We start from the raw sequence: 21,167 nt of genomic DNA, 5'->3' as shown, positions 1-21,167 counted from the left end.
GCCAACTTACCCGATGTCCTTGAAAACAAAGGGTGCCAGTTAGTCACTTTGTAACTGAATCATAAAAAAACACACAAACCGAGTAAATGAAGCCCTATTGGAGCAATGGCGTACGCATGTATTTCATCAGTTCAGTAGTGAAAATTTCATCTGACGTCAAGTGGTATGTCATCAATAGCGAAGGGGTTTTATAAAAGCTTTTCATCTCATCACCTCCCCTCCTTTGACTGACTGTCTTCAGCCTCTTTCTCACCAGACAAATGTTGCATCTTTCTACCTTTTATTGCTATTTTTATGCTAACTGATCTACTAATCTAGCTAACTGCATGCCTCCCATCTTCCTTCAGCCTTGTTGCACAAGGCTTTCTTCTTCCGCTCATCCTTATTCTGTCCAGCCCTCTAATGCAAGAGTTAACGTTACCCAGTACTCTCAACCATTTATACCTTTCACTACTAAACTCTGGAACTCCCTACCTGCTTCTGTATTTCTATCTACCTATGATTTGACTTCTTTAAAGAGAGAGGTGTCGAGACATTTGTCCCTCGCTTTTGACCTTTAAGGCAACCTGCAGTTCCAGTGGGCCTTTCTTTTCTAACATTTTGTTGCCCTTGGCAGCATTCCCTCTTGCAAAAAAAAAACTCAACTTGCACTCCCTCAGTCCACTCCACTCTCTGCTATCGCTCTCTGTGTTAGGGGGGGAGGAGGAGGAGGAGGAGGAGGAGGAGGAGGAGGAGGAGGAGGAGGAGGAGGAGGAGGAGGAGGAGGAAGAGGAAGAGGAGGAGGAGGAGGAGGAGGAGGAGGAGGAGGAGGAGGAGGAGGAGGAGGAGGAGGAGGAGGAGGAGGAGGAGGAGGAGGAGGAGGAGGAGGAGGAGGAGGAGGAGACTTAACTTCCTGCTAATTAATTTACTAACCTTGTTTATCCAAGAAATTCAAATGAGGAAAAAATCATTCATATCTCTCTCTCTCTCTCTCTCTCTCTCTCTCTGTGTGTGTATTTACCTAGTTGTATTTACCTAATTGTAGTTTTACAGGGCCTGGGCTTTACGCACGTATGACCTCATCTCCATATCTGCACTTACCCAATTTTTCTTTAAAACTATGCACACTCATTGCTGATACCATTTCTTCACTCAAACTGTTCCAAGTCTCAACACATCTTTGCGGGAAACTATATTCTTTAACATCTCTCAGACATCTTCCCTTCCTCAGTTTTTTACTATGCAATCTTGTGCTTAGAATGTCATATTATTCTCTCAGGATCAGTTTCACATTATCCACTTGATCCATTCCGTTGATCAATTTATAAACTTGTATCAGATCCCCTCTCTCCCTTCTCTCTTGCAGGGTTGGCAGATCATAGCATTTAGTCTCTCCTCATATGTCATCCCTTCAAATTCTGGAACCATTCTTGTAGCCATTTTTTGTAGTCTCTCCAACTTCCTTATGTGTTTCTCTTTATGTAGGGTCCACACAACTCCTGCATATTCCAATCTGGGTCTTATTATAGTACTTATCAATTTTTTCATCATTTCTTTGTCCATGTAGTAAAATGCTAATCCAATATTCCTTAGCAAATTATATGTCTCTCTGAAAATTATATCAATATGGCTTACAAGTTGCTTTCTTCCATCGTCACTCCCAAATCCTTTTCCTTTTTAACTTTCTCCATTTCTACTCCATCTTCCATCTTACATATTCCCACTGGTCGTCTTTCACTCTTTCCAATTTCCATGACATGGCTTTTGTCCACACTGAATTCCATCTCCCACTTTTTACTCCATTTCCACATCTTATTTAGGTCTTCCTGCAGTATTTCAAAATCCTCCTTTTGCTTTATAACTCTGCACAGTTATGCATCGTCCGCAAACAGATTTATGTAGCTGTTCACTCTGTCTGGCATGTCGTTTATATATATGAGAAAAAGTATTGGAGCCAATACTGACCCCTGTGGCACTCCGCTTCCTACTGCTCTCCACTTGGACTTCATATCTTTAACTACCGTTCTTATTTCTCTCCCCCTCAAATAATATTCCATCCATCTCAATGTGCTTCCCTTTAAGCCAACATTCCCCTCTAACTTCCACAGTAATCTTGCAGGTAGCACTTTATCAAATGCCTTTTTTAAATCCAAATAAATAGTCAACCCATCCCCCTATCTCTTGTACGAGTACTCTGTCAACTATTCTAGAGTAGAAACTCAGTAAATTTGTTACACACAACTGACCTTTTTTAAAACCAAATTGGCTATTTGATAATAATCTGTTGTCTTCAAGAAACTCAATATATGCTTTCTTTATTAATCTTTCACACATCTTGCATATTACACTAGTTAGTGATACCAGTCTGTAGTTTAAAGATTCTTCCTTCCGCTCTTATATATGGGAACCACCTCAGCTCTTTTCCATTCTACTTGTACTGTTCCATTTTCTTTTGAGCATTTTATGATGTTGTATATAGGACTTGCTAGTTCCTCCCTACATTCTTTCAGTATTCTCCTGAGACTTCATCCGGTCCCATTGCCTTCTCTTCATTCAATTTCTTCATTAACTCTTTTATTTCAAGCTTGGTTACTTTAATCTCTTTCATGTAGATGGTTTCTCTATTACCCTGTGGCCTTTCAAATTTGGATTCCTTAGTAAAGACCTCAAATTTACTATTGAACAGTTCTGCCATACTTCTTGGGTCTTCCACTATCCCGTTCTCTCCTTTTAGTCTTTCTATTGTTTCTTTTTCCCTTATTTTTCCATTTATGAATCTGTAGAACAATTTTGGTTGCTCCTTACATTTTTCAACAATGTCCTTTTTATAGTTTCCTCTTCTTTCCTCACCTTAACATATACATTTCTCACTACCTTGACGTTTTCCTTATTTCCTGAATTTCTATTTCTCCTCCACATTTTTCATGCTTCATCTCTTTTCTCCTTTGCCCTAGCACACCTTTCATTAAACCATTCTTTCTTTCCTTCTTCTTTAGGTCTATATTTCAGGACATATTCCCTGACTCCTGTTTTGTATACAGGCAAACCCCTGCTTAACCCGTAAAGTCCGACAGGCCTTAAATAGGGCTGCATTGCACACTTCCGACAGTCCTTAAATGGGGCAGCTACTTTGAGTGCTAATAAAAACCGCACTAGCATTGGTAGCGCTGCTATATTTGGTCATGACGTAGGCCTATGGTAGTACTGTCGGCTCCCAGGAAGCACACCGCTCTAGCCAGCTTTTTTTTTTTTTTTTTTTTTTTTTTAATGAAGAGAGGAGGTAGCTAGCTGAAGAGAAAGTGGGTGGGAAGAGAATGAAGGAAAGTAAGAGAGAGATAGATGGTGGGCTTGACCACCTTGCTAATTTTAGGCTCTAGCCAGCTAGTCTCCCGCAAATATCTGTGAGGTGCGTGAGCATCATGTCGCGGTGATAATTATTTACGTATTTACATATTTACTTATTTAAGGAACTATTATTTACAACTATGGCTACTGGTGCTAAGAGGAAGCCAAAGTTTAGTGATAAAAGTGATAGACAAGGCGGGACAAGACGGAAAGTGCACAGGTTGGAGGTAGATCCCGACCCCGCTATTGTGACAACATCGTCACCCACGCTTGATAAAACATACGTAACTATAATCAGCCAATATGAGTGAAAACACGAAAACATGTGAAACACATAAAACATGAGCAGTGCCTTACATTATGTAAGAATACACATAAAGCACCTCCCGAGTTGCCGCTACCACAATCTTCTCCAATTATCGGTTATTATTCTGAGACAACCATAGTGAGTAGAGCAATAAAAACTTGTAGGATGATGCATTGTCATGTCTACTAACAGCAGATTTTTTTCCAGAGTAATTTATAAAAGTTGATTTTTTTATGATAATTACGGTAATGGAGGTGCAATTTTGCCATCGGTCTTAGCGGGTTAACGAAGGTTCACACAACAAAATTTTGCTACAATGAAGGTTTCATTTTACTACCATCTGTCCGTTTAACGAACACCAAACTCGCTTTAACAAAGTTTTATCCAGGTAAATTTTTCCACGTTTGAATACACCAGCGCCTCTCGTGGACAACACGCGCACCACTCACTCCACCTGTTCAAAACAATAACAGCATCAGCAGCATCTCATCTTCCCTCTCTCAAGTTACCACCAAAACGCCCTGCAATGTCGTCTAGCGTTGCTAAGAAGACCAGGAAGTCTCTTACTCTCGAAGTGAAGGTAGATATTATTCACAGACACGAGAGGCGAGAAAACTAATAGTATTGCTCGCCACCATCTTGACTCCATCTACTGTCTCTACTATTTTCAAGTCAGCAGACTCTATTAAGAAGGCTGGTGGGACCATATCTTCCTTGCAAGCTAAAAGAACCACCTGAACTCGTGACTCTTCAATGGATAAAATGGAAAGCCTTGTGGAAATGTGGTACATTAGTTTTGTATGTGATAGAATGATGCGCCCTTTGTTTACATTCCACAGGTCGCCGGTTAGTGTCTTTCCCGTTTCACTCTTCCTCCCTTCATAAATTAAAGATCATCAACATTATAAATTTACATACATACGCACATTAGTGTACATTATAATGACTTAAATTCAAATGCCTAAATGTTAAACTTCATAATTTTTACTTTCATTAAACCTTTCATTGTACTATAATGCACTCTCGCTGTTTACTCTCAATGGAAGTTGAAGTCGGGTTAAACTTGCTATAACCAATTGGCTTGACGAAGTTTCACTTAATGAAGGGTTTTTTTAGGAACGTAACCCCTTCGTTAAGCCGGGGTTACCTGTATTTAAAAAAATGAGTTATATTTCTCTTCCACCCTCTCTGAATTTTCCATCTCCTCCCAGTTAACGTTTCTGAAATAGTTCTTGAGGTTTTCAATATAAGCCTTTCTGTAATTTAATCAGTCTCCTTTGTATGTTTCGTCTCTATCTTCCTTTCCCTCTTCTATATCTATTTCTAATATGACATGGTCACTCTTTCCCAATGGGCACTTATATCTTATATCATCGTTCATTTGTTTACCCCTTGTAAAAACCAGGTTCAATCTAGCCGGCTTGTCGTTTCCTCTGAATCTTGTGTTTTCCTTTACTCTTTCGACCATCATATTATCTATCATTAGATTCAGGAATCCTTCTCCCCAGGCTTCTTCCCCCATATCACTTTCATAATTTTCCCAGTCCACCTCCTTACACTTGAAATCTCCAACTAATATCACTTTTCTCTTTTCTTTAATGACTCATCAGACTCCTTATTGTATCATCTATCATGTCTTTATATTCTTGAATGGTCCATGAATTTCTTTTTGATGGTACATATGCTCCAGTGATTGTTAACTCTTTTTCATTAATATGCATCTTAACATACAGTACTTCTACTTTTCCTTCCCCACACTCCACTTGGTTTACCACCATCTATTTCCTTGACATTATCATGACTCCTCCTCCTCCTCCTTTACCCACTCTGTCTCTCCTCCATACATTATACCTATTATCTATGTCTGTTTTTATTGCCTCATTCAATTTTGTTTCAGCCAGGCAGACAATATCCGGTTCTTCTTTCTTTATGTAATCTTTTAATTCTAATTTACTTAATAAAACCCCATCGATGTTTGTATACATAATTTTCTAATCTCTTGTTCTTATCACCTTTAGTTAAACTTGCTCCACATTTTCCTTTTCCTTCTCTTTTATATACCATTTTTTTATTCTGTCTCCTAGAATTCTCCCAAAAAATGCCTTCTCCTCCTCTGAACTTTCATCATTTTTTTCCCTTGCTTCTGCCACTAATTTGTTGAGTCTCTTCCTTTCTTCCTCATTTCTATTTTTCTTTGTGTATATATATATATATATATATATATATATATATATATATATATATATATATATATATATATATATATATATATATCCTTGCAACCTTCTGTTTCTCTGAGTTTTGTTGTTCTATATAATATTTTTTCTGTGCTGCTTGTGATTTTAGCAGTAGCTTAATTGGTCTCACTGTTCCTTCTTGATATGGTCCCATTCTGTGGATTTCTTCTGTGTGTGTGTATTTTACCTAGTTATATTTACTTAGTTGTGGTTTTACAGGGCCTGGGCTTCATGCTCGTGTGGCCCCGTCTCCCTACCTACAATTATCCAATTTTTCCTTAAAACTAAGCACACTCGTTGCTGACACCACTTCTTCACTCAAACTGTTCCACATCTTAACACATCTTTGTGGGAAACTATATCTTTTAACATCTCTCAGACATCTCTCCTTTCTCAGCTTTTTACTATGCGATCTTGTGCTTCGAATGTCATATTCTTCTCTCAGGATCAGTTTCTCATTATCCACTTGGTCCATTCCGTTAATCTCTGTTCCAGGGTTGGTAGATCCATAACCTTTAATCTCACCTCATATGTCATCCCTTCAAATTCTGGAACCAGTCTTGTAGCCATTTTTTTGTAGTCTCTCCAACTTCCTTATGTTTCTTTTTATGAGGGAGTCCACACTACTCCTGCATATTCCAATCTGGGTCTTATTATAGTACTTACCAATTTCTTCATCATTTCTTTGTCCATGTAGTGAAATGCTAATCCAATATTCCTTAGCAAATTATACGTCTCTGAAAATTCTATCAATATGGTTTACCAGTTGATTGATTTCTTCCATCGTCACTCCTAAGTCCTTCTCCTTTTTTACTTTCTCCAGTTCTACTCCAGCTCCCATCTTACAGATTCCCACGGGTCGTCTTTCACTCTTTCCCATTTCCATGACATGGTTTTTGTCCACATTGAATTCCATTTCCCATTTTTACTCCATTACCAGATCTTATTTAGGTCTTCCTGCAGTATTTCACAATCCTGTTTTTGCTTTAAAACTCTGCACAGTTTCGTATTGTGAGCAAACAGATTTATGTAGCTGTTCACTCCTGTCATGTCGTTTATATATATGAGGAAAAGTATTGGTGCCAATACTGACCCCTGCGGCACTCCGCTTTCTACTGCTCTCCAATTAGACTTCATATCTTTAATTACTGTCCTTATTTCTCTCCCACTTAAGTAATTTTCCATCCATTTCAATGTGCTTCCTTTTAAGCCACCCTTCTCCTCTAACTTCCACAGTAATCTTGCATGTGGCACTTTATCAAATGCCTTTTTTAATTCCAAATAAATACAGTCAACCAATCCCTCTCTCTCTTGTACTCTATCAACTATTCTAGAGTAGAAACTCAGTAAATTAGTTACTTCCTCTCTCTCTTGTACTCTATCAACTATTCTAGAGTAGAAACTCAGTAAATTAGTTACAAATGACCGTCTTTTTCTAAAAGCAAATTGGTTATTTGATATTAATTTGTTGTCTTCAAGGAACTCGATCCATTGTTTCTTTATCATTCTTTCACACATCTTGCATATTACACTAATTAGTGATACCGGTCTGTAATTTAAAGGTTCTTCCTTCCTTCGCTCTTATATACGGGAACCACCTCAGCTCTTTTCCATTCTACTGGTACTGTTCCATTTCTATTGAGCATTTTATGATGTTGTATATAGGACTTGATAGTTCTTCCCTACATTCTTTCAGTATTCTGTCTTAGACTTCATCCGGTCCCATTGCCTTCTTTTCATCCAATTCCTTCATTAACTCTTTTATTTCAAGCTTCGTTACTTTAACCTTTTTCATATAGACGGTCTCTCTATTACCCTGTGGCCTTTCAAATTTGGATTTCTTAGTAAAGACCTCCTGGAATTTATTACTTAATAGTTCTGCCATACTTTTTGGACCTTCCACCATCCCGTTCTCTCCTTTTAACCCTTCTATTGTTTCTTTTTACCTAATTTTTCCATTTATGAATCTGTAGAACAATTTCGGTTGCTCCTTACATTTTTCAACAATTTCCTTTTCATAGTTCCTTTCCTCATCCTTTCTCACCTTAAAATATTCATTTCTCGCTGCCTTGAAGTTTTCCTTATTTACTGGATTTTTATTTCTCATCCACCTTTTCCATGCTTCATCTCTTTTCTCCTTTGCCCTAGCACACCTTGCATTAAACCAATCTTTCCTTCCTTCTTCTTTAGGTCTATATTTCGGGACATATTCCCTGACTCCTGTTTTATATATTTCCAAAAATACGTTATACTTCTCTTGCACGGTGTCCGAGTTTTCCATCTCCTCCCAGTTAAGGTTTTTTAAGTAGTTCTTCAGATTTTCAACATCAACCTTTCTGTAATTTAATCGGTCTCCTTTGTATGATTTGTCTCTATCTTCCTTTCTCTCTTCTATATCCATTTATAATATTACATGGTCACTCTTTCCCAATGGGCACTTATATCTTATATCATCGTTCATTTGTTTACCCCTTGTAAAAACTAGGTCCAATCTCGCCGGCTCGTCGTTTCCTCTGAATCTTGTCTTTTCCTTTACTCTTTGGTCCATCATATTATCTATCATTAAGTTCAAGAATCTTTCTTCCCTGGCTTCTTCCCCCATATCACTTTCATAATTTTCCCAGTCCACTTCTTTACAGTTGAAATCTCCTACTAATATCACTTTTCTCCTTTCTTTAACGATTCTCATTAGACTCCTTATTCTTTCATCTATCATGTCTTTATATTCTTGATTGGTCCATGAATTTATTTTTTGGTGGCACATAAGTTACAATGATTGTTAACTCTTTTTTATTAATATGCATCTTAACATACAGTACTTCTGCTTTTCCTTCCCCATATTCCACTTGGTTTACCACCATCTCCTTCCTTAACGTTATCATGACTCCTCCTCCTCCTACTTTACCCCCTCTGTCTCTCCTGCATACATTATACCTATTATCTAAGTCTATTTTGATTGCTTTATTTAGTTTTGTTTCAGCCAGGCATACAATATCCAGATTTTCTTTCTTTATGTAATCTCTTAATTCTAATTTACTTGATAAAATCCAGTCTATGTTCATATACATAATTTTCAGTCTCTTGCCTTTATCACTTTTAGTTAAACTGGTTCCACTTTTTTCTCTTCCTTCTCTTCTATATACCATTTCCTTATCCTGTCTCCTAGAATTCTCCAAAAAAAAAAAAGTCTTTTTTTCCTCTTCTGACCTTTCATTATTTTTTCCCTTACTGCTGCCGCCAGTTTGCTGTATCTCTTTCTTTCTTCCTCAATTCTATTTTCCTTTATATATATATATCCTTGCAATCTTCTGTTTCTCTGAGTTTAGTTGTTCTATATAATATTTCTTCTGTTGCTGCTTGTGATTTTAGTAATATCTTAATTGGTCTCATTGTTCCTTCTTGATAAAGTCCCATTCTGTGTATTTCTTCTACTTCCTCTTCTAAGTTCTGCCTATCTTCGTCGTTTAGATTTTTTAGTAGGTCTTTGACTGATTTCATTTCTTCTTTTTCTCTTCTTGGTCTATATTTTACATATTTTCTTTTTTGTCCAAATACAATTACACTTTTTTTCTGCAATTTCCCTAACAAGATTTTCTTTTTTCTTGAGGACTGCTATCATTTTGTTTGTCATATTTTCATCTCTTTCTTTTAGTTGTGTGTGTATTTACCTAGTTGTAGTTTTCCAGGGCCTGGGATTTATGCTCGTGTGGCCCCGTCTCCATATCTATACTTATCCAATTTTTCTTTAAAACTATGCACACTTGTTGCTGACACCACTTCTTCATTCAAATTGTTCCACGTCTCAACACATCTTTGTGGGAAACTATATTTTTTAACATCTCTCAGACATCTTCCCTTTCTCAGCTTTTTACTATGCGATCTTGTGCTTCGAACATCATATTTTTCTCTCAGGATCAGTTTCTCATTATCCACTTGGTCCATTCCATTGATCAATTTATAAACTTGTATCAGATCCCCTCTCTCCCTTCTCTTTTCCAGGGTTGGTAGATCCATAGCCTTTAGTCTCACCTCATATGTCATCCCTTCAAATTCTGGAACCATTCTTGTAGCCATTTTTTGTAGTCTCTCCAACTTCCTTATGTGTTTCTTTTTATGAGGGGTCCACATTACTCCTGCATATTCCAATCTGGGTCTCATTATAGTACTTATCAATTTCTTCATCATTTTTTTGTCCATGTAGTGAAATGCTAATCCATTATTCCTTAGCAAATTATATGTCTCTCTGAAAATTCTATCAATACGGCTTACCGGTTGATTGTTTTCTTCCATCGTCACTCCTAAGTCCTTTTCCTTTTTTACTTTCTCCAGTTCTACTCCATCTCCCATCTTATAGATTCCCACGGGTCGTCTTTCACTCTTTCCCATTTCCATGACATGGCTTTTGTCCACATTGAATTCCATTTCCTACTTTTTACTCCATTCACAGATCTTATTTAGGTCTTAATGCAGTATTTCACAATTCTCTTTTTGCTTTATAACTGCACAGTTTTGCATCGTTTGTAAACAGATTTATGTAGCTGTTCAATCCTTCTGTCATGTCGTTTATATATATGACGAAAAGTATTGGCACCAATACTGACCCCTGCGGTACTCCGCTTTATACTGCTCTCCAATTAGATTTCATATCTTTAACTACCGTCCTTTTTTCTCTCCCCCTCAAATAATTTTCTATCCATCTCAATGTGCCACCCTTCTCCTCTAATTTCCACAGTAATCTTGCATGTGGCACTTTATCAAACGCCTTTTTTAAATCCAAATCAATACAGTCAACCCATCCCTCTCTCTCTTGTACTCTATCAACTATTCTAGAGTAGAAACTCGTAAATTAGTTACACATGACCGTCTTTTTCTAAAACCAAATTGGATATTTGATATTAATTTGTCGTCTTTAAGGAACTCGATCCTTTGTTTCTTTATCATTCTTTCACACATCTTGCATATTACACTAATTAGTGATACCGGTCTGTAATTTAAAGGTTCTTCCTTCCTTCCACTCCTATATATGGGAACCACCTCAGCTCTTATCCATTCTACTGATTCTGTTCCATTTCTGTTGAGCATTTATGATGTATATAGGACTTGCTAGTTCTTCCCTATATTCTTTCAGTATTCTGCCTGAGACTTCATCCAGTCCCATTGCCTTCTCTTCATCCAATTCCTTCATTAACTCTTTTATTTCAAGCTTGGTTACTTTAACCTCTTTGTTATAGATGGTCTCTCTATTACCCTGTAGCCTTTAAAATTTGGATTCCTTAGTAAAGACCTCCTGGAATTTATTATTTAATAGTTCTGCTATACTTTATGGGTCTTCCACCATCCCGTTCTCTCCTTTTAACCTTTCTATTTTTTCATTTTGCCTCTAATTTTTCCATTCATGAATCTAGAACAATTTTGGTTGCTCCTTATATTTTTTACAATGTCCTTTTCATAGTTCCTTTCCTCATCCTTCCTCACCTTAACATATTCATTTCTCACTGCCTTCAAGTTTTCCTTATTTACTGGATTTCTATTTCTCCTCCACCTTTTCCATGCTCCATCTCTTTTCTCCTTTGCCCTAGCACACCTTGCGTTAAACCAATCTTTCTCTCCTTCTTCTTTAGGTCTATATTTCGGGATATATTCCCTGACTCCTGTTTTGTATATTTCCAAAAATAAGTTATACTTCTCTTGCATTCATTATCCACTTGGTCCATTCCGTTGATCAATTTATAGACTTGTATCAGGTCTCCTTTCTCCCTTCTTTGTTCCAGGGTTGGTAGATCCATAGCCTTTAGTCTTTCCTCATATGTCATCCCTTCAAATTCTGGAACCATTCTTGTAGCTATTTTTTGTAGCCTCTCCAATTTCCTTATGTGTTTTTTTTTTATGAGGGGTCCACACTACTCCTGCATATTCCAATCTGGGTCTTATTATAGTACTTACCAATTTCTTCATCATTTCTTTGTCCATGTAGTGAAATGCTACTCCAATATTCCTTAGCAAATTATATGTTTCTCAAAAAATTCTATCAATATTGCTTACTGGTTGATTGTTTTCTTCCATCATCACTCCTAAGTCCTTCTCCTTTTTAACTTTCTCCAGTTCTACTCCATCTCCCATCTTATAGATTCCCACAGGTCGTGTGTGTGTGTGTGTGTGTGTGTGTGTGTGTGTGTGTGTGTGTGTGTGTGTGTGTGTGTGTGTGTGTGTGTGTGTGTTTCACTGTTTGATCTGCTGCAGTCTCTGACAAGACAGCCAGACGTTACCCTACGGAACGACCTCAGAGCTCATTATTTCCGATCTCGGATAGGCCTGAGACCAGGCACACACCACAAACCGGGACAACAAGGTCACAACTCCTTGATTTACATCCCGTACCTACTCACTGCTAGGTGAACAGGGGCTACACGTGAAAGGAGAGACACCCAAATATCTCCACCCGGCCAGGGAATCGAACCCCGGTCCTCTGGCTTGTGAAGCCAGCGCTCTAACCACTGAGCTACCGGGCGTGTGTGTGTGTGTGTGTGTGTGTGTGTGTGTGTGTGTGTGTGTGTGTGTGTGAGCAGAGAGCATGAAAGGGAGTGCAAACAGGAAGTGTGAGAGGGGAGCACAAGCTTGAGTGCAAGTGGGGGATTGAAGCAGAGAGTGGAAGTGCAAGTAAAGAGTGCTAGTGCGAGCAGAGAGTGCTAGTGTGAGTGGAGAGCACAAATGAAGTGGAGAGTGGGAGTGAGAGCGGAGAGCAGAAGTTTGCACTGAAGTCAGAGTGCGATTGGAAAGTGCAAACCCTTTGGTAACTCCCCAAAAATGAGTGGGTGAGCGATAGCAGAAGGGTCTGGCTTGAAAGAGAATGCTTGCCCAGCTCTGCAAAGCTTTTCTTTTTCTTTTTTTTTTTTTTATTTATTTATTTTTTTTTTTGGTAAGATGGGAAATCTATAGTCAAACCACGCTATGGAGTCACTTTGGGTGGGGCCGGAAAAGAGGACTTCCCGGCTACAGCGTTGCCAAATATCTCCCAGTAATAGGACAATTAAAAAGGATTAGAGATCGCCTGACCCTTTTAAGTCTACACCACCCCACCACCATCCACCTCTCTCTTCTTTCTCTCTCTTTCTCTCTCTCTCTCTCTCTCTCTCTCTCTCTCTCTCTCTCTCTCTCTCTCTCTCTCTCTCTCTCTCTCTCTCTCTCTCTCTCTCTCTCTCTCTCTCTCTGCATAATTTTGCTTCTATTATAGGCCCTCTGTTTGCCTTTTCTTTTAAGTAGTAGTTATATACGTTGTATATAAGTTCTTTCTCTCGGCTGTGTATTGGTCCACCACGATTCGTGATGCTTCCTTCCATCTTTCTGGGTGGGTGGCCAGGTGATGAATGAATGACCCTGACCCACCTTAATCCCCGACCCCTGACCTGCCTGCCTTCCCAGACCTACCTGACAACCCCGCAAAATAACGTTGCCACGTGCTGTGCTATTTATGTATGTATACTAATTGTTATTATCTATATTACAATACTACACTGCATTCATAACACTACAAACCCTTGTTGAATCTAAAAAAATATTTAATGGGAAATAAAACATAAGAATAATTAGTAAATAGGTGACAAATGACACAAAGTGATATGTGTTGGGGCTGATTTGGCATAGTGGCGAGCTGGGGATTTACCGCAGCGTCCACACCCAAAGTGACTCCTTAGCGTAGTAATAGTATAGCTAAAGGTAATGAAAAATTATTAAACAAAAAAGGCCACTGATATGTTAGTACATAAAAAGTGTTAAGAATACTGGCCAAAAGAATGTGATATACTGCATCTGATGGTTCATAAGATGCACCTTTTCTCAAAATAAAAGTCTCAGGAAATGAGGTTGCATCCTGTGAGGCCAAGGTTCAGCACTAAGGCAGTGGTTTGTGGTAAGTCAATGGCAATAGAGATTCTAAAATCAAACTCCAGACATCCTCACACATGTAAACAAAATCATGATAGATACTACACCACAAAAACAACAGTTTCTTTCAAGGTAACAAATATAATAGGTCATACTTACTGGTAAATCACATAAAATGAAAACAGTCAGGAAGAATTTGCTGAAGTGACCAAGCACCACGTATTGCATATACCAAAACAAACCATGCAATTGGTTACGCGCCGAACCTGGTGACACGGGCAAGCTTCACTGCTTTCTTTACAGTGTGATGCTGTTACTCCTTGAGGTAAGAAACACTTTCATACAATTAAAATTGCACCTATCTTTAACATTCTTACCTTGCATACATGTAAAAAACTAAATAATGATAAAAAGAAAAAAATTATAATTACTACTCCTGTAGTCTCTCATCATCACTTCCGATATCATATACCAGGTACAGGTAACTCTTGATTTATGTGTGTTTAATTTACACGTTTTTGTTAATACACGACTGAAAAGATATTATAATTAATTAAATTTGCACAACTGGTTTGCTTATGCACGATTTGGACCACATCCCGCATCCCCCCTATTATCTATTGTTTCTTATGAGAATCACAAGTTTGTTTTATGCAAATTTTAAAATACGTAATACCTCTTGGAACACCTCTATCGTGTAAATCGAGTTACCTGTACATGCTTATATCTCACAACAAGATTGGTTCATAGTCTACTAGGATATATTAAAGTTTTTAAATGCAAAATTTTGGGATCTAATAATGATCTAAATGCATGTGAGACCCTTCATATGTCAGGTGAAGTCCTTCACTTCATATTGAGAGCCTAAGTCTGCTCATTTACTTTTTTTTCTTTTTCTTATTTCAATGTCTACATTAACTGGGTGTCTTATGAGCCCATGTGTCTTATATGTCCTGAAACCTCACTCTAATATGAGTTCAGATCACAAATGATTTAAGGTACTGGTTAACTAGTGCACTAAAGATGTGCAGAAAAGGGATATGAGAAAGAAGAGTCTTGTGCAGCAAGGTCATGGGAGGAGGGGAGGCATGCAGCTAGCAAGATAAAAAGAGCAGTTGGCATGAAAATAGCAGTAGAAGATAGCAAGAGATGCAACACTGCAGCAGTGAAAAAGAGGCTGAAGACAGTCAGTCAGAGATGAGGAATTAGATAAGACAAAAATCTTTTGATTTCATCCTATCTAAGAGATCAGTATGAGTGGAGAAGTTTGTTCCATACATAGGTGGATAAGGCCTCTGTAAAGAGTTTGCAGTTTCTGGGGTGAGAAAAACTGGTGGAGATGACACAGTATGCCTAACTTATTATCTGTTTTGGCTGGAGATGAGATGTAAATTTCCAGTTTCGGTTATAATAAAGGACAGACCATGGATACTCAATGTAGAAGATGGGATAGTTGTCTAGAAAGAAAAATTAAGTTTTTACTACCTCATTGATAAATTTTTAGAGATCAGAATTCAGGCATTTTGCAGTATCCCTGTCTGATAAGTTGACTTCCTAAAGGATTGGTCATCTCCAAAAAGATGTGGAAAGTGTATGATGATATCATCACAGTAGAGTGGATAGGACAAGAAGCTTGATTTAGAGGATCAGTGACAAATAATAGGAAGAGAGCGGGTAATAGGAAAGAGCCTTGAAGAACATCACTGTTACCATAGCAGTAATAGAACAGTTGAAGAGGAAACAAGTTTAAGTTGCAGAGAGAAGGATAAAAAAACATAGGAGGGTAGTTTGGAGATGATGTGCCAGATTCTATCTAAGGGTTTCAATATGTCTAAGACAAGCAAAAGTTTTAATAAAATCTCTAGTCATTTTAACGTGAGGAACGTTATGTTTGGAGACAACTTTCTGAACTACTTTGAGTTATATTACTAAAAATGTACAAGATATATGAATAGCTATTGTATGCTATGTTACCAATACTTCAGTCTACCTTATGCCACAGTTTGTTATTTGTTTTGATCTAGATTTTTTATATGTTTTCAAAAGTTGCAAGAGGAACATCACCATGATGCTACATCATCTCCGACTTTACCTTCATAATTTAATCTCTGTGATTTGACTGGATCGATTAAGGAGTGCTTCATATCACAAATAGATGCATATATATAAGCAATCTACTACAGCCATAAGATTTGGTTATTCTAATAATTACTGTGCTACGAATGTAAATGTGACTATCATACATGTTACCAGAAAAATAAGACATGTTACTTGTGCGATTTTTGTTGAAACAAAAAGTTAACATTAAACATCCCTCTTCTGACACTGACTTAATTTTTTTTTTTTTTTTTTTTTTTTACATTACAAGGGCACTGGCCAAGGGCAAACAAAGTGTTGGAAAAAAAAAAATCCCGCTGGTTGCCAGGCCCTGTTAAGAGGAAAGTAGAAAGAGAAAACAAAAAATCTAAAAGGAGGGTCCAGTTAACGTAAGAGGTGTCTTGACACTCCTCTTTTGAAAGAGTTTAAGTCATAGGCAGGTGGAAATACAGACACAGGTAGAGAGTTCCAGAGTTTACCAGTGTAGGGAATGAAGGAGTGAAGATACTGGTTAACTCTTGCATTAGGAAGATGGACAGAATAGGGATGAGAAGAAGTAGAGAGTCTTGTGCAGCGAGGCCGCAGGAGGGGGGAAGGCATGCAGTTAGCAAGTTCAGAAGAGCAGACAGCATGAAAACAGCGGTAGAAGACAGATAAAGATGCAAGATAAAAGTCTTGTGCAGCGAGGCCGCAGGAGGGGGGAAGGCATGCAGTTAGCAAGTTCAGAAGAGCAGACAGCATGAAAACAGCGGTAGAAGACAGATAAAGATGCAAAGATAAATGACTGCAACATAATGTTTAAATGCCTTCTAATTATTTTTAGTTGTTTACTGAACCAGTACATAGCTACCTGGTATTGGTTTGAGAGCTGGTTCACTTTTGACACCTTTAGACTCTTGACTTACTGTTTGTATTCATTTGATTGGCATGAAATTTTCACATATGACTGTGTATACATTGGTGACTTGCTAGAGCATGATAGGATGATAAGGTATCAGATCTCCTCATGTCTAGAAAATATTATTAACTTGTAGGTGAAGGTTCAGAAGACGCTATTGGTAGTGTCACAGCAATCTGCTGCTTTACACCTGAGCTGGACACTTTCGGAGTGGTGATTACTAGTGTGTTGAAGAGATAGGGACACTGTGAAATAATTACAGTAATACTCCGCTTAACGAACGTTCATCTAACGAATTTCCGGTTTAACGTACTATATAAAGTTAGACCAAAAAGTCCGCATAACGGAGAATTTTCTGGGTTTGAATTTGCCAGGTGAGGGACTATGATACGATATCCATTATAGCAGGCAATAGAGGAGTGGAAACAAATTCAATATCGTAGTGAAAGACAACACACAGGCTAAAAGGGTCACAAGAAGAAGAAGAAGAAGCGGCCGAGTCGTCACGAGTCTCCGCTTCGTCTGTGGCTGATCTCGTCTCCGCTTTATTTTTTGGTATTCCATGTACGATTTCACTTTATGCATTATAAAACAATCCTTTCTTGGGAGCAAAGTTTGTAAAAAGCTAATAATTTTTTTTTTTTTTTTTTTTTTCTAACCCATGTAGAATGTTGGGGACCAGCCCAGAACGCATTCCCCATTATTTCCATTATTTCCTATGGGAAAATTACGTCCACTTAACGAATTTCTGCTCTATGAACAGCTTTGACATCCCATATCCTGTTCGTTAAACGGAGTATTCCTGTACTGTTGAACCTCGATAACTTGGATTTCGCAATGTCAGACTCTGATTGACCCAGGGACTAAAGTCCCAGTTGAACTGCCCACCCGTTTTTATCTTTTTTCTACTGACATTATGAAAAATCTAATTCCAACAAAAAAATTTGGCCTTCCCTCAACACTGTGGACCTGTGGCCCCCACACGAATCATTACATACAGGCAACCCCCATTCAACGAAGTTTCACACAACGAAATTTCGCTACAATGAAGGTTTCATTTTACTACCATCTGCTCGTTTAACGAACACCAAACTCACTTTAATGAAGTTTTATCCAGGTAATTTTTTGCAGGTTTGAAAGCAATGCCGTATCACGCAAGCCGACAAGCTTTTGAATACACCAGAAGCCACAAATACTAAGGCCTGCCTCAGGAGAAATCCTGGGACACCTATAGAATCAAGATCAAGATCAAGATCAAGCCTCTCGTGGTCAACACGCACCACTCACTCCCATAACAGCGTCAGCAGCAGCTCGTCTTCACTCGCTCAACTTACCACCAAAATGCCCTGCAATGTGGCCTAGCATTCCTAAGAAGACCAAGAAGTCTCTTACTCTCGAAGTGAAGCTGGATATTATTCACAGACACGAGAGAGGCGAGAAAACTATAGCATTGCTGGCCACCATCTTGACTCCATATACTGTCTCTACTATTTTCAAGTCAGCAGACTATTAACAAGGCTGGTGAGACTGTATCTTCCTTGCAAGCTAAAAGAACCACCTGAACTCGTGACTCTACAATAGATATAATGGAAAGCCTTGTGGAGATGTGGTACATAAGTTTTGTATGCGGTACAATTTTTCAAAACTTTGTTTACATTCCACAGGTTGCCAGTTAGTGTCTTTCCCATTTTTCTCTCCCTCCCTTCATAAATTTAAGATCATCAACATTATAAAGTTACGTACATACATACATTAGTGTACATCATAATGACTTAAATTTAATTTAACTGCCTAAATGTTATTCATAATTTTTACTTTCATTAAACCTTTCACTGTACTATGATGCACTCTCGCTTTGCTCACTCTCAATGGAAGTTCAAGTCATGGGTTAAACTTGTTATAATCGGTTCAACGCTTAACCCATCGAGCCCCGCCAAAGTTGTGGGATGAGGTAATACCCAGACCCGCCAAATTTTTCAAAACTTTTTTTTTTTCCGGAAATCTATTAAAAACCCAGTTATAACACCTAAAGTAAATTAAACCACTCACTGTAGCCATTTAGCACTCAGTAGAGAGGGTTATGCTCCGTGAGTCATCCAGCCCGTGGCGGGGAGGGAAGTGCAGCGTTGCCCGTCCTTCAGTATCACACATCAGGCAGTGGTTTACACATATTACATATTATTGCTTTGTTTGGATGTTCCTGAATAGAGCATCAGTTGTTTTAGCAACATGTGGTGATGTTGATTCATGAAGGAAGTCATGATGTGTCATTTCTTGACTATCGAGACGGCGTCTAATCAATGTTGATACGGGCTTAGCTGCATACTTTATCTCTTAATCATTACCATTTTCCTGCGAAGCTCTTTGTTCTTGGTAGATTTTGGAAGTGTTTTTCAAAGGAGAGATGGGAGGTAATGTTGGAGAAAGCAATCGAGGCATCGGCAATGTCTTAGCCTCGTCACCACACACTTCACCGTCAAGTCCTCTCTTCTTCCCTCGTTTCTGCAGCCCCAACGAATATAGGAAGCTCAGTGGGTCATCTTCATCTTCATCATCGCCATCGCCATCAGTATCATCATCTGAGGGTAGTTGTAATGATGGTGGAGGTGGTGGAGATTAAGGGTATGAGTGTGCACTCACACCGGAACCACGATGCAACGATGGTAAAATTGGAGGCTCCATTTCTTCCAGATCCTCTGCTGTAGGGACATATTCCTCCCCCAGAAGAGTCATCTGAGGCACTGTCGACGTACTCATCTGACTCTTAACACCATAGCTATTACCTCAGCAAGAGAAAGAATTCTCTTCTCTTGCCTCGGGCAGCACGGGAAGTCACCCATGTATATCCGCATCCAGTACAAAGCCTGAACTGTCGGCGCGTGAATATTTCTTGCTGTGAGTGACAAGTGAGGACTTGTAGGTAACTTGCCATGTAGTGTAAACTTGCCCCGTATGTTGACTCATAACGTGTGTCAAGATTACAAACCTAAGACGATTATGTACGAAAATACAGGGTAGAGAACTTGCGACGGCTGAGAGCCGTCAACGGGACTGACCGTTACACACATACGCGACGGCTCTCAGCCGTCAGCGGAGCTGGACAGGTTAACAAAGTTTCGCTTAACGAAGTGTTTTTTAGGAACGTAACCCCTTCGTTAAGCGGGGGTTGCCTGTATTTGGCAGCAGCGGCGACTTATCCACCTCTCTGAGGAGAGGACCTTGTTCCTACCATGCCATGTGTGACCTGCTCACCCATGTGCTGCTACTAAGTACCAAGCCTTGCTACTTACAAGCTTGCCTTCCTATTACAAGCAACTTATGTAAGTGCTCTGTGCCACATGCCTGTTATATGCTGTTCCTGTGTGCATAATATATCTTATGCAGTGTTCCTGAGTCCTGATGCCACGTTCTCCTAGCCCTGCTGCCTGCCAGCTCTGTGGTCCTGCTGCCTGCCCAGCACATTTTCTTCTCCAGCACTCTGTTCCATGTGCTACTACCTTATACCTACACTGTCTTCGAGTGCCAAGGACTTCCTGTTCCTGCCGGGAGGGCATCCTTTGTTTACCTTCCGCCTGCTGCCCACCTGCCCAGCTGCAGTTCCTGGTCACCATCACCACTCCTCTGCTGTCTGGACCCAGTCTCCTGTCCAAGCCTCTGTCACTGCTGGTAAATATGGTAACTGTTCCCTGCCACAGATTGCATGAGTTACAATGTCATACAAACTTATTTTGCATTTTTCTATGATTTTGAGTTCTTTCTAGGCTGAGTCCAGCCTCATTTAAAACAACAACACCATCTTGTCTCCACATGTTATGTCCTATCCTGTGACTTGCTGCCACTCAAACGCCACTTCCTGATTGGCTGTCTTCTTATCTGAGCCTCAGACACTCACTCTTATTGGTCAATTTCCTTGCCCAGTCTCTTCCGCACTTTGTGATTGATGCTGGCTTTTACTGCATCAGTAATATGTTTTCTATGCCTTTTTTTTTCATATCTGATTTACTTTTTCTGTGGCTGTTTATGTCTTATTCATTATTTCTAGTATGATTTTACATTACATTATGTTTATTTTTTTTCTTTAGTAAGCCCTGATTTCCTGGCCAGGGCTGAGCATTTAAAGTTTTATTTACTATCAGGCCAATTTACCAATGAATATTTATTTTTCTACACACTTACTTGCCTCTATTATATTATTTTGAATGTATTTTGCTCATTCTCATAAATTATGGTATCACATCTTTATTACTGCATCAACTTTGTTTTTCTCTTTTTACCTGAATTTGTGTTCCTATATTTTACTAATGCCATGATACCATCCTAGCTTGTTCTGTATGTCTGCCACTTTGTTCCCATGGTTATCCTTACTGATGTCACTGCCATTATTATTACTGCCCCTTGTGGTCCTGCCCGATTAACATTACTG

At 38.8% G+C, this 21,167-nt stretch overlaps 1 protein-coding gene across 1 annotated transcript in view; it reads right to left on the bottom strand.

Annotated features, from left to right (window-relative positions):
• LOC123514889 overlaps window positions 1-21,167 on the bottom strand; it is a 564,015-nt gene that overhangs the window by 341,221 nt on the left and 201,627 nt on the right. Inside the window, exons 18-22 of the mRNA XM_045273148.1 lie at window positions 20,310-20,430; window positions 19,385-19,507; window positions 19,090-19,323; window positions 12,458-12,620; window positions 11-18 (exon numbers count right to left, since the gene is read on the bottom strand). Of these exons, the coding sequence (XP_045129083.1) occupies window positions 11-18; window positions 12,458-12,620; window positions 19,090-19,323; window positions 19,385-19,507; window positions 20,310-20,430 (649 nt within the window). The remainder of the gene's footprint in view (window positions 1-10; window positions 19-12,457; window positions 12,621-19,089; window positions 19,324-19,384; window positions 19,508-20,309; window positions 20,431-21,167) is intronic.

This window comes from Portunus trituberculatus, chromosome 38 (assembly GCF_017591435.1).
Source record: "Portunus trituberculatus isolate SZX2019 chromosome 38, ASM1759143v1, whole genome shotgun sequence".
Classification (NCBI taxonomy): domain Eukaryota; kingdom Metazoa; phylum Arthropoda; class Malacostraca; order Decapoda; family Portunidae; genus Portunus; species Portunus trituberculatus.
This window is presented reverse-complemented; position numbering and strand designations above follow the sequence as displayed.